Source organism: Hyperoodon ampullatus (genome assembly GCF_949752795.1).
Source record: "Hyperoodon ampullatus genome assembly, chromosome: 2".
NCBI classification, from domain to species: domain Eukaryota; kingdom Metazoa; phylum Chordata; class Mammalia; order Artiodactyla; family Ziphiidae; genus Hyperoodon; species Hyperoodon ampullatus.
This window is the reverse complement of record NC_136915.1, coordinates 43,979,364-43,994,216: the sequence shown is the minus strand read 5'-3', so window position 1 is coordinate 43,994,216 and position 14,853 is coordinate 43,979,364. Positions and strand designations below refer to the sequence as shown.

The 14,853-nt window shown below is 37.0% G+C and overlaps 1 protein-coding gene across 3 annotated transcripts in view; it reads left to right on the top strand.

The window, feature by feature from the left end:
• Window positions 1–14,853, top strand: part of EPS15 (epidermal growth factor receptor pathway substrate 15) — a gene marked incomplete at both ends in the record, with an annotated part of 167,787 nt that overhangs the window by 33,162 nt on the left and 119,772 nt on the right. For all 3 annotated transcript variants that reach the window (XM_079727163.1, XM_079727162.1, XM_079727161.1), the window contains 3 exons: window positions 8,118–8,159; window positions 11,398–11,487; window positions 12,394–12,441. In XM_079727163.1, coding sequence (XP_079583289.1) covers window positions 8,118–8,159; window positions 11,398–11,487; window positions 12,394–12,441 — 180 coding nt within the window. The remainder of the gene's footprint in view (window positions 1–8,117; window positions 8,160–11,397; window positions 11,488–12,393; window positions 12,442–14,853) is intronic.

Genomic DNA, 14,853 nt, shown 5'->3' with positions numbered 1-14,853 from the left:
TGTTATCAATTTATAAGGGTTTGTTATGGAACAAGTATGAGGTGTTAGCATGTTTGCAGCATGGAGCATTGCAACTTTTACTAGAATATAAGCTGTTTAGAGGGCAGGAGCCCTGTATGATTTTTGTAACCCCAGATATCTGAGCCTATTGTTCTATACTTAGAAGGCATCCAGTACATGTTTATTAAATTATTAAATGAGTTATGAATAACAGAGCTTAGGGTTTATACTGTTCATTCTCTAAGGGAACTGCTCAGATGGCTGCTTGTGTTTTCTTGGGCTCCTCCCCACCAGCTCTAACAGTGAGGACTGACTTGCTTTTCTCTACCTTCTATACCCAGCTCCTTTTTAAAGTTTCTTTATTACTGACTTGCTCTTGACTCTCCAGACAGCTTCTGATTACTATTTCCTTTGTTAGTTTGGATTGCTGTCGATCACTGTGGCTCCTCTTTATTTTTTCATTCTTGTCTTCTTCCTTTTACTGTTTGTTTCCGCCCTGTTTTCCTTTGTATTGTGAAATACACAAGTCTTTTTTAGACATCACAATCCTGTCGTCGGAAGGTTTTAGTCTCCTTCCCTGCAAGCCGGTCACATGATGTAAACATACGTGTGTCAAAGCACAGGCTCTGCTGGTTGTATTCAGTTGGTACTCTGGTCATAGGAGTTGCTGTTCCATTATTGGCAGGGTGGTTGGGGTGGTGGTGGAGGAACTGAAAGGATGTAGGGCTAGTTCCCCTTCCGGTTCCTCAGATCTCTTGAAAATGGAGTATTAGAAGGCTGAGTTCTAACGAGCTGAAGTTTTGTGTGTGAGTATGTCAAATATACTTGCATGGCAAATTACCCAGAAAATCGTGTGCTTTATAACGCTTATTTATTTTTATGTTCACTAGTATTGAGTTGTTAATCATTTCTTAAGTTTTTAGAGAGACTAAAACTAAAAAGATTTTGAGTGGTTTATTCGAAAGTATAAAATCTATTCCTTTGTCTCCTTTTCACTACCTAGACTTCTATATCTGTTTGCCTTTATACACAGTATTCTTTTTGTCTGGATTGCCACCTTCTCTCTACTTCATCATGGTCTTCGACACCGCCTTTTCGTGGGAAGTTGCAAAAAGTAGTACAGAGAGGTCCCATATACCCTTCATCCAGTTGTCCCTAATTGTTGTAACACCTCGTATTCTTATAGTACAAGAGCAAAATCAGGAAATTGACATTGGCACAATTCACACACTTTATTCAAATGTCATCAGATTTATAGATACTTATTTGTGTGTATATGTGTTGTTCTGTGCATATGCAGTGTTTTCATGTGTGGATTCATGTAGCTGTAACCATAATTAAGATAAAGAACTGTTCCATCCCAAAGATCCTTCGTGCTACTCCTTTATATTCATACTCACTCCCCTCCTTATTTATTTATTCTTTGGTTATTCTCTGTATCACAGGACCTTGTGATTAACTGAGAAAAAGATTTTGTTTTAGAGGATGTCTGTCTATTTTTACCTTTTCCACATTGTACTATAACCATTTACAATAAGCCTGATACTATTTAAAGTTTCAGTTCATTTTGTGCACTATAGAATCATAGACTCTCAAAGTCATATAATCCAGCACCTCCTCTCACCACATAACCCCTGCTAACATGAAACTAAAAGTTTCATGTGAAGCAACTCTTGATACTTGTTTATTAACCTGTGAATTTCCCTAATAACCAGGACCTCTTCTTTCTCCCCCCCCCACCACTACCTGGTATACTTTGGTGTTAGATTACCTATGTGTTAACTTTTGCTAGATTATGCTGCACTAAGAAACAACCCAAAATATGAGTAGCTTATAATAACAAAGGTTTGTTTATTGCTCACGTTATAGGTTCCCTAGTAATCACCTATGGTTCTACTCCACGATTCTTTTTCATTTCAGGATCCAGGCCGAAGGAGCACCCCCTATTTGTGACTTACTGTTCTCTTGGCAGAGAGAAAAGAGCAAGAGCTGGTGGAAACACACAATAGCTCTTAAAGCTTCTACTTGGAACTGGAACGTTCTCATATTACATTGGCCAAAGTAAGTCACATGGCCAAGCCAACAGTAGGGTATCCACAGAGAGGCACTACAAGTCACATGGCAACAGGCAGGACTGTTAATACTCTTGTAAGAGGAGAATAAATGATTGAGGAATATAATACAACCTACGAGACCTTAGGATGGTATAACTTTTTTTCTTGGTAAAAAAAATTGTTTTCTATCCTGCGGCAGGCATGTAGCATCTTAGTTCCCCGACCAGGGACTGAACCCTCACTTTGCGTTGGAAGCACAAGAGTCTTCACCACTAGACCGCCAGGGAAGTCTCCTTAGTAAAATTTGTTATACTTGATTTTTTCTTAATAAAAATAACAGCCTCACCCTTTTCTTTTCTTTTTTTGGTTTTCACTGCATTAGTTAGGATCACAGTGGCTTAAACAAGAGAGAATTTCTCTCTCTCAAGTATCTGCCCAAGTAAGATAAGTGGTATAGGGCTGATATGGCAGCTTCATGATAGTGTCAGAGACCTAAGCCCTTTTCTCTATTGCTCTTTTGTTCTCAACCATGTTTGCCATCTCTCAGTCTGGGTAGCTGCTCCATGTTTCACCACCAAATCTGCCTTCTGGACAGCTGGAAGAAGGACCGTGAGGTAGAATGCATTCTCCTGTAGGTGCACAACCTGGGAGTTGGGCACATTATTTCCTTTCACATTTCATTGAGGGGAACTGGGATTGCAAGAGAGTATGAGAAATATAGCTTTAGGTAGATGTCCAACATGTTCGAGTAAGATTTAGGGGTATTATTACTAAAGAAAGAAGAGAGTAAAGGATATTAGGGAACAATTAGCCATCTCTTTTTAATTCAGTTAATTTAACTCATGCAAAACCTATGAAGAATAGGTGTTGTTAGCACTTTACAGATAAGGATGCAGGCTTTGCAAAGAGGTGAAATAAGTTGTTCAAGATCATACACCTAAGAAGTAGTGGAATGGGCTTTGAATTTAGGCCTGATACCAAAATGTGAGTGTTTTTTTTTTTTTTAATAAAACTATATTGGCATTCCAACATCTCTTATTTTCAAGCACTTAACATTTTTTTCAGAGTAGTAATAAATAGCTATTGACTCTTTAGAAGGAATTCTTACATTTATGAATATTTTACTTTATGACAACTGATAGGTGTTTATGATCTAGCCAATGAATAAATAATTGCTTTAAATTATAATAGTGTTAGAATTTTAAAAGTCAGATTTTGATTTTGATAACTTTAGTTTAAAAGTTTTCCTTTAGAAATTAGTTACTAAAAATTTATATGTAACTTTGCATACTGATGTCAAATTTTCAGATTTTACATTTTTCCCCAAACTGAAAATAGTTTTATTGTTTTATTCTAATTATAAAAGTAGAAAGTGCTTATTATAAAAAACATTTTCAGAGAACACAGAGTAGTATAAAGAAGAATGTAAAAATCATTTATAGGGCTTCCCTGGTGGCGCAGTGGTTGAGAGTCCGCCTGCTGATGCAGGGGACACGGGTTCGTGCCCTGGTCCGGGAAGATCCCACATGCCGCGGAGCGGCTGGGCCCGTGAGCCATGGCCACTGAGCCTGCGCGTCCGGAGCCTGTGCTCCGCAACGGGAGAAGCCACAACAGTGAGAGGCCCGCGTACCGCAAAAAAAAAAAAAAAATCATTTATAATTCCATTATACAGAGATAATTACTGTTACCATTTTAGCTATGCCTCTCAAAATTTTTTCTCTGTGCATTCATTATGTGTGTTGTGTACGTGTGATGTTTTTTAACCTGAAATGATCATATTTCAGTTAAAAAAAAAGCCAATTTTACCAAAATACACCAAACACACTCTTTGATCATCTTACTTGAAGAGTAAATTGGCAATTTGGATGGCTTTTTCCATTCTCACTTAGCTGTATCGTATTAGTATAGTTAATTAGCACAGGCTGTACTTACTTAGTCACTTAGTGAGCTAATGCCTTCTCAAATGTATTTATGTAGTAACTAGTGAGTCTATAATGTGATGATTAATCAGGTACAGTTTGGAGTTCAGAATTTCTTACTATTTATGAATTTTTTTCTGGGTACTAAAAATTCAACTAAATTGTCTTTAAATAACTCTTTGTTATTGATGGAATGTATTTCATTTGCTTTCTCTAGCAAAGTATTTATACCCTTCTCTGGGAGTAGGGTGAATATGTAAGTTTTTATTCAAACTGGGACATGTTTGAGAATGAAAGGGACATTACAAATATTTAAAGTTTTATATGTTTTTTGACTTTTTTTTGGCCATCAAAATGGTTTTATTACATTGGTAGATCAGTAAAATAGTTCTGTTTTCAAAAATAAAATTTTATAAAATATTTGTTCTATAGCACAACAAAATAAAGTCTTTACATTGATTATGAGAATATTTAAAAACAAAAGCAGAATAGTTATTCTGGGTAATAGTCATTTTTTGTCCGCTTCTTGGACATATCTGTCTATAATGTTGTGTCAGTAATACTTTTCTGAACAATGTCATTATTTTCCAATGTAGTTTAACTAGTTTTAATTTTTTTCATAAAATTATCTGCAGCATTTTTCAAAGTTATTTTATGGTGTGTAGTTGTTAACCCTTACGGTTGACTCTTCTCTGTAACCAGTGCTATATATATATATTTTTTGGCCATGCTGCTTGGCTTGTGGGATCTTAGTTCCCCGACCAGAGACTGAACCTGGGCCTACGGCAGTGAAAGCACCAAGTCCTAACTTAGCACTGGACCTACAGGAAATTCCCAACAGTGCTATTCTTTTTTTTTTTTTTTTTTTTTTTTTTTTTTTTTTGGTGGTACGCGGGCCTCTCACTGTTGTGGCCTCTCCCGTTGCGGAGCACAGGCTCCGGATGCGCAGGCTCAGCAGCCATGGCTCACGGGCCCAGCCGCTCCGCGGCATATGGGATCCTCCCAGACCGGGGCACGAACCCGTATCCCCTGCATCGGCAGGCGGACTCTCAACCACTGCGCCACCAGGGAGGCCCAGTGCTATTCTTAATTGCTAACATACTCTCTCTATATGTTGTGAACTACCTGGCTACCTCAGGAACAATTTTGCTAAATGGAGAATATTGTTAATTCTAATTTTTTTCTTACTGAAAACTGTAAATTTATCAGCCCCAGTATTTTCACAGGCATTGTCTTTTTGCCTCTATTAAAGGTACTCTTTGACAAATTTTTAATAAGACAAACCTTGTCATATAATTTGTCCCTATTTATGATTATTTTACATGTTCCACTAAATTTAGTTGCTGTGAAATCATAGGCTCTCTGTAATTTCATGTCATTCCAGTACAGAATATACATTTATCCAGTTAAAAATAGGAAGACTTTTGACGGAACTTCTAGAATTCATTACAAAGTATAATGATAGAATTTCAAAATTAATTCTTGTATTCTGTTTGAACTCCCATCATTTAATTTGTTTAGTACTTCCCTTGCTTTTGAGGATATGTTTCAATGTCTTGGAAAACTTTCTTTCTAATAATTGATATTTGCTAAAAGCTTCAATAGCTGAAGTTTTTTTGGGGGGGGGTTTATTCATTAACTTTAATCTTTGATTAAAAATTTCCCACTGATTTTGAACAATATTCAACCAGTCATTAGAGGACTTGTTTTCAAAAAGATTCAATACTGAGACACTTAGGTTGGATCTATAAAGTCAGTCTTTCAAAGATTCCAGCCTTTAAAATCTGATGACAGGTTGCAAGTAGGGAACACATATTACCATGTTTAAGTATTTTTTTGTTTTCAATACCATTTTTATACTTAAAATTTAAACCAGGGATATGTGAAAACATTTGTAAATTTTGGCATTTGCAGCTAACTCATTAACAGTGATGCCACTGTAGCTCTATGATAAATAGAAGTAGCCTTAAAATTTTTATGCAAATTGTCTGTCTATCCATTTTCTAGAGAAATGAAAATTTAGTACTTAATCTTGTATTAAACATATAATTTCTTCTCTTTAGCTCATTGTTCCTGAAAGGGTTTACTGGATAAAAAAAAGAAAAAAAGATTGTCAAACAACAAAATAAACAAACAGTTGTAGAATTATACCATGCAATAAATGACAAAACCACCTCGAGTTTTTAGACTGTTGACTCCTCACACAGACTTCGTTTGCACCTAACCTGTAATTTCTCACTTACTTGGCCGGCTAGTGGCCTGATGGATCTTGCAGGTCATTGCACATGTCACTGTACTGACTGGCACATCAGTCAGTAGCACCAGGAGCCAGCAGAAGCACCAGTGTAAAATATTTCTTGCAGAGTCTTGAACGGATATAAGGAGTTACCTGTCCATGGTTGCTTGTGTCTGAGGATACTTTTCACTGAGTCTTTTGCATGGTGTCCTTGAAAAAGTGTTAGTTATGTTTTATCTGTAAAGAGTCAGGAAAAAAGTGGAATTACTGTTAGTCCTCTTTACAATTTCATCACTTGTTCAGTGGTTAGAGCACTTAGACACTACTAGCTTGGCCAGAAGTTAGATGTATATAGTAGAGGTGTACTAAATTCATCCTGGTTTATTTTAGTGTAGTGATTAATAAAAAATAGTTCATTTAAGAAGTGAGAAATCTGAGACAAGTGGTAAACTGGATGGGATGCTGAGACAACAGATTGTACTGTCCTGAGCAAACCAGGGCATATGGGAAACAGCATGGTAATGTGAAAGAGGATGGAGCTTAGAGTGAGACAGTCCTGCATTTAAGTCCAGTCTCCACCATTTAAAAGCTTGGACAAGCAACCTCTCTAAGACTAGGTGTATTAGGGTTTTCCAGAAAAACAGAACCAGCAGGACAGACACACACACACACACACACACACACACTGATTGATTAATTTTAAGGAATTGGCTCATGTGATTGTGGAGGCTGGCAAGTCCTAAATCCACAGGGCAGGCTGGAGACCTAGGGAAGAGTTGATGTTGCAGCTGAGTCTGAAGGTGTTCTGGAGGCAGAATTCCTTCTTCCTTTGGGGGACCTCAGTCATTTCTCTCTTAGGGCTTTCAACTGGCTGGATGAGGCCTACCTACATTATAGAGGATAATCTGCCTTACTCAAAGTTTATGGCTTTAAATGTTAATCACATCTTAAAAAAATACCTTTATAGTAACATGTAGACTGGTGTTTGACCAAACAACTGGGCAGTTAATGGCTCTTGAACTGTCCCCTTTTCCATCCTTGTTTTCTTTACTTTTAGCATGGCAGTTGAACAGGTTGTCTTCTATAACACTTTATAATCTTATCTGTAATCCTTATCACCATTCAGAACTCCTTACTATTCTCTTCAAACATAACTGAGATTTCTGTTGATTGCATGCATTTTTGCATGCTGTTACCTTTGTATAGAATCACCCTCTCCCCTTCTCCCTTACACCTCAAATTTCTGTACTGATGTCAACCCTATGAAGTCTTCCTGGACTTGCTTCCTGGTTCCAAAACACTTCACATTCATGTACAGGCGAACCTGAGCCTTCAAATATTGATACTCCTAAGCTGCCTTTTAGATGAGATAATATATCTGTTCATCAGCTGACCAAGGAACCCTTTGAACTGTGGTATGAATTGAATAGCACTCCCTTCCTGCAGGCATTTCAGATCTGATATCAATATCATCTTTTTGTTCATTAGTATGTGTATTCATTTGATTATTTTACTGAAGTGGTTTTTGAGGTACCTTGGGCACTTGGGTAGAGGATGAATGCTTAAGGCTTTGGGCTTTTCAATTCGTCTTTAACCAAATCATTTCACCCCTAATTTGTTATATGTTGGGTTTCTGAGTAAAATTTTATATGAGGGAGAGAGTTCTGATGTCAAAAATAATTTTAAAATTCTTGTTTTATTTCTTGTCTTCCTGATTCTTGGTAATCCATGTGGCTGCCTTTATTCAATTTCCCCTCCTGCCCCCAGAAAGAAACAATACCAAACTTTTTGAAATCAAGGATATTTTAATCGCATTTATCTTTATTTCATATATCTGTTGGATGAATACAAATATATTAATAGAAGTCATTGAATATCATTTAATTTCTAATTATTTATTTATTTTAGTTATCAAGTGGGAATCCTCTATATGAAAAATACTATAGACAGGTAAGATGTTTGTTTCTTTGTCTTCTTAGATTGAACATAGAATATACTTTCAACTCCTGATTGTATATATGCAGATTACCATCCAGCTGAATAAGTTTGACACTTCTTGTTTTCATTTTCTTGTGCTTTAATCTCCTGCTTTGATTAATGCTTTTAACAAGCTCCCAGAAAAATGAAGGAAAGATAATTAAGCCCAAACACTTAATTGTCTTAAATATCTATCTTAAAAATCCATGTGGCATTAGATATATTCATCCAGATATAAACATCCAAATTAATTTATAAGCTAAATAGAAATGACTTCTATGTTGTTTTTAAGACTTATTAAAGTTTAATTTTCATGAAGTTAAAACCATGACTCTCATACAAATATATAAAATGAACGTGTGTCAAGGATTTTTTTCAACTCATTAATTATTGGGAGAACCAGTGAGATGTAAAAATGGGAATATGAGTTACAGAGATTTATATTCTCTATCAGAGAAAGTTAATTTCATTCGTATGGATAGGAATCATTTGCGTTGCTATCAGGTTTATATAATTTAACCTCTACCCCTACAGAGTGTAAAGTAGCCGAGTTGATAGAAAGTCAGAGGTGCAAACCATAGATCAGATTATCTAATCTCCTGAAAGTGTAGACAGTCTTATTTGCCCATTTCCAAATACCAGATCATTTTTCTTGATAATCTCTTCACCTTGTGATCACAATTACAGAAAAGGCTGGTCTCCTTATACAAAGAAACTGGGTAATCTACATATTGCAGCAAGTGTTAATGAACCACTATAGGTCTCCTTGTGTGACTTGCAAATCTAAAGCCACACACTTACTATTTAACAACTTCTAAGGCCAACTGATTAATTTCTGCTTGAAATTTCTAAAGAATCTCAGACTGTACTTTTTAAAGTACAATATTTATTCTTCTGTTTTAAGGCTAGGATCCAAACTTTAGAAATTCTCTTCTTCATATTTCACATGCAGTATAAATTTGAGTGCATTTACCTCATCTTGAGGTTTCCCATGTCTGCTAAGTTTTCTAGCCTGCTAAGTGACCTCGCTTTACTGCTTGAGTGACTGGGATCTTACAAACCATGTTGCAGGCCAGTCTTCCTGCAGGCCTTTGTAGACATTGGTTGTACATAAGGGCAATCCCTGATCCTTAATAGCGGCTTGTTCTATCTGAATAAAAGAGAATCATTCTCAAATATGGTCTTGTTTTTGTACAATTGGTTTACTCAACTATAACCTGATAAAAAGGAGAATAAATTGTTATTTAACTTATTTGATAACTATATGGCCATACAAAGTAAGGACATTCAGTTAAAGGATTTGTTTTTGATTTCTGAAGGGTCAGTGAGAATCAAATACCATTGAAAACTGTTTCATTCAGTTTACAGAAGCAGAGCCTACTAAATTGAGGGATGGATATAGAGTAAGAAAGGGCTTTTCCACATATCCATTAGAAAATAGAATAGTAAAAATAATACCAACAATATTCCACATAAATAATCATAATTGAATTTTCCTTAACACTTCATTCAGCCCTGTGTACTTAATTCTTGTTCTCCTGCCTCTTGGGTCAGGCAGGAGTCTGCTTTCAAGAGATATATCTACTTCCAGAATGCAGAGTCCTGGAATTTTGACTTGGTCTACCAGTACAGTCTGAAAATTGTCTAAGTGATGTCAGCCCAGAAGTCTTTATCCAAAAGTCTATATTTTGAAGTGTTAATAGTTCAGAGTATGTGGTATCGTACTTTCCATGAGGCTCTGAGACTGTCTTTCTTTGTTAACAACACAGATTGTGGCCTTTAGCTTATGGCAGAGCCTTTAGGCAGGCATCAGAGTACAACAGAAACTGCCTGTAGATGACAAAGACTAAATGGCTCTGTTTAATTATTATAATAACCAAAAGAATGGAAGATAGTAAAATTATTTATGGAATACACTACATAAATATGTCATAAGAGCTTGATCCGGGTTTCCCTTTCCCCTCAGTGCCTCTGTTTCTAGGCTATGCGGGGGTAGTTGTTCCTTTTTTATCCCACCCTGGTCAAGGGGTAGGCAAAGAAATTGAGTTGTGGAGAATTCTAGAGGCAGAGTTCCCAACCCTTTCTGTACCTCCTTGTTACCCCAAATTTGGGTTGGGCAATTCTTTGCTTTTTGCTGAGTGCCTGATTTATCCCATGTTCTAGTACTTGAAAGAAAGGATTTCTCTTTTGCTTCTTTGCTGGGATTGGTCTGTCTGGAATGCTTTGTATATGTTTTAGCAAACAATCTTTTAACTAAAGTGGAAAAACAGCTAGCTCACAAATATCCTCGTATCATGTTACTATTCCCATGACTTTTAAAAATTTACTTTTCATTTTTACAAATAGAACTTTACTTTAGGAAATCTCTACGGAAGTGAGAGTCATTTTTTTTTGAACTGTTTTTTTGTTCTTGGTGACCTCATTCTGTCTTAAAGGAAAGTCCCCATCAGTTAAAATGATGTGTTTCCCTTAATGTGCTTTAGGAACTTAGCAGTTTTTAAAATTTCTTTAAGTTTATAAGGCAGTCACTGCTGGTTTTAGAACTGATATTGCTTTAATTTTTTAAAAAAGTGTTGCAGTTTCTTAAGAGTAAGTATAAAAGCCGAAGTTAATTATTTAAAGATATTTGAAAAAAAACAGATAACTGTGCAGCTATTCACTTTTATTCAGAAGACCTCTCCAGGAACTATTGCCCTTTTCCTCTATTGCCATTTAAGTTTATTGGAATTTAAATGGCAGCTATAGAAGACTTGGAATCAGAAGACATGTATTAATGTTATGACTCCACTAATCTGTTCTACTTCCTCTGAGCTTCAGGGGTTTTGTTTTTTGTTTTCTTGTTTGTTTTTGTTTTTTAATTTGGCCGCACTCTGTGGCTTGTGGGATCTATGTTCCCTGACCAGGGATTGAACCTGGGCCCTGGCAGTGAAAACACTGAGTCCTAGCCACTGGACTGCCAGGGAATTCCCTGAGCTTCAGTTTTATCATGTGTGTAATGGGCATGATAAAAAAAACACTTTGTAGATTGACAGTGCTGTCTAGATGGTACTCTTCTCATATGGGTCTCCAATATTCCATGGCCTTTGTTAGTCAAAGGATTTCTGTTCCCTGTTTGAAAAAGTCAGTTCCCAAATTACAGGGAGAAAGGCAGGTAAATAATCATAATTTTGTCTTTATGTTTGTTGTCAGCTTATGGTTTGTATCTTTTCAGGTTGATACGGGCAATACTGGAAGGGTATTGGCTTCTGATGCTGCTGTATTCCTGAAAAAATCAGGACTTCCAGACCTGATACTTGGAAAGGTAGTATTTGTTCATTGTAACTAGATATAATGAATATTTATTAGTGTAGATAAATTTGGTGCAAATTCAGAAAGATAACCATTAAGAAACTTAGAAGTTAGAACTGTTAGAATTAAAGCAGTTACAGTAATGCAGTGGAGGGAATTTCTGGTGTAGTGATTTACCCTCTTGAAAAATAAGGTGTTTTTCAGATTTTTAGAAAACAAATTACTTTTTAGTAGGATGAAATGAGGAAGTAATAGTACATTTGAGTGGTGTGGGGAGAAACAATGCAGACTGGGAACCTTGCCACCCGCTCAGAATTGGCTCTTTCCCTACTTCCTCTATTAGAACTGTCTCTGTGTTTAATATGTGGTAAATAGAGTAGGGGATGAGAGGCTTAGGAAGGAGCACAAAGAGGTGGAAAAGTCCCTCTCTTGGCTTGATCTCCTTACAAATCCTTATATATGATATTGGTATGTATTCAAACCCTGAAAAATAATCATTATTAATAATTTAATTATTCACAAATAAACATTAACTATTTCAGCTTACCCATAAGAAAGAATATCATCTTAATAAGGATCTAAAATCAAGGTAGCATGTTCTAGTAGAAAGAGTATTGGACTTGGAGTTAGAACCTGGGTTAATAAAAAAGTCATTGGACTGGAAGTTAGAATATGGTCTTCAGTTCTTTCCCTGATGCCTTGGATGTTCTTGAGTGAGTCACTTAACCTCACTGGACCTTAGTATCTTTGTGTATCTTTGCACTAAGTGATCTTTAAGGTTTCTTTCCACTTTTAATTCTATGATTCTTAAATCTGACTACCAAAGAGCATGAGGTTGTAAATTGCAGGGATTTCATTTATCTTTAAGGTGATTTTTGTTAAAATATAGATTGATACTTTTTTTTTTTCTAAATTTCAGATCTGGGATTTAGCTGACACAGATGGCAAAGGTATCCTGAACAAACAAGTAAGATTCAGAGATTGACATGAAAATTTTTTGAGGGATTCAGAATAAAAAATAGCCAGCAATTTTTTGTATTTTTAAACTAAAAATTGGTTTTTACCAAAATGAGGGTTTTGTGAAGGCAAGTGTTGTAACAGTGAAAATATTTCCAATCAGTAGGCATTAAAATACCTAATTCCCAAAGGTTAGTGTTAGTTTGGTGACATTTAGTTCTCCTGGAGTGTTGTAGTATGTTTGGGCTGCTGTAACGAAATATCACAAACTGGTTGGCTTGTAAACAGCATAAATTTATTGCTCACAGTTCTGGAGTCTAGAAGTCTGAGATAGGGTGCCAGCATGGTTCTAGTGAGAGCTTTCTTCTAGGTTGCGACTTCTTTATTCTTACATGGCAGAATGTGCTAGCGATTTCTCTGAATGCTTTTTTGTAAGGCACTTATCCCATTCATGAGGGCTCCATCCTGATGGTTTTTGCACTTTCCAGAGGCTCTACCTCCTAATGGTTCTACCATTATTTTTGGGATTTTGAATTTCAATATATGAATTTGGGGGGACACATTCAAACAATAACATGGGATTTATTTTTCTTAGTTATTCAGGGAGACTTTGCTCTTTGTATCTTATTAATTAAGTTTCTTATGTGTACAGGGTTATAAATAAAAGTGGATTTTATTTTATTCTTTTTCTTTAAATTTATTTATTTATTTATTTATTTATTTTTGGCTGTGTTGGGTCTTCGTTGCTGTGTGCGGGCTTTCTCTAGTTGCGGCGAGCAGGGGCTACTCTTCATTGCGGTGCGCAGGCGTCTCATTGCAGTGGCTTCTCGTTGTGGAGCACGAGCTCTAGGCACGCGGGCTTCAGTAGTTGTGGCACGCGGGCTCAGTAGTTGTGGCTCGCGGGCTCTAGAGTTCAGGCTTGGTAGTTGTGGCGCACGGGCTCAGTTGCTCCGTGGCATGTGGGATCTTTCTGGACCAGGGCTCGAACCCGTGTCCCTTGCATTGCATTGGCAGGCAGATTCTTAACCACCGCGCCACCAGGGAAGTCCAAAAGTGGATTTTATTATTCATGTGTTAAGATGGTACTGTGCGTTTGAAGGGAAGCTCTTGGCTAATCAAACCTGAGTACAGTGTATTCTGGTCTAGGTCTTATCTCTGACATATAAACCAGAAAATGGTTTACAAGCCAGAAGTACACCTTAGACCAGAAATATGTGAAAGTGGTTGTGGGCATTGGACACCATCAGAAAACTTTAAAGTTCTCCTTTTTGGAGATGGATTTCAGAGTTCTACAGGATTAAATTCAAAGCTTGCTACATGCTAATACATTGGCTGAGCACTACTACTCAAAGCTAATTTTCCCTATGGGGATAGCTGAAGCTAACTCAGAAAAGGGATGGGAAAAATTAGATGAGGGGGTCAGAATACCCAGTCTCTTATTTAAGATTCCAAGGTTAGATTGTGGTCCCCATTGGACCCCTGGGCAGAAGGGCCAGTTTGGTACATTGGAGACATTGGAAAACTAAATTCGCATGGGCATCCAGGGTGCTTTGTACTCAGTCAGCAAATATTTGTTGAGTACCTGTTTTGAGCCAGGTTTTAGCAATGCAGAGGTGAACATGACAGGATGTGGTGCCTATCTTCATGAACTTACAGTAAAATAAATTCTTCACTGCTGTTCCTAGACTCTGGATGTTTAGTTTGAGTTGTCTTTGTTATATCCAGGTGGCTGGATTTATGGATCTGCTGTTATAAACTTTGATGTTTGCATTGGAGGAATAGATTTTTGAATTAACATATGAAATTAAGAAAATAAACCAATACTTAACTGAGTTTCTATGTGCCAAAAATGATAGTTTTCTTCCTATAGTGTGGTTTTAATTTTGTTCCTTATAATACATTGCAAGGTAGATATTAGCCCCCCTTTTATTTATTTATTTTTATTATTTTTTTTTTTTGCGGTACGCGGGCCTCTCACTGCTGTGGCCTCTCCCTGTTGCGGAGCACAGGCTCCAGACGCGCAGGCCCAGTGGCCATGGCTCACGGGCCCAGCCACTCTGCGGCATGTGGGATCCTCCCGGACCAGGGCACGAACCCGTCCCCTACATTGGCAGGCAGACTCTCAACCACTGCGCCACCAGGGAAGCCCTAGCCCCCCCTTTTAAAGAGTTTTTTTAAACTTACCCAAGGCCTCGCAACCGGTAGCAAAACTAGAATTCAGTGCAATACTATTTCACTTCAGAGCCCATCCATACTGTGGGAGTGGACCTGATTACCTAAGAGTAATTGAATCTCATTAGAATGAGAAGAGAAAAAGGGTTATTTAGAGTTCAGCATTTAAAGGATGGGAGGAGACATTGATTTCAACAAAAGATACTTGAAAGGTCTGAGGAGAACTAGGAGAGCTTTATGAAACTATGCC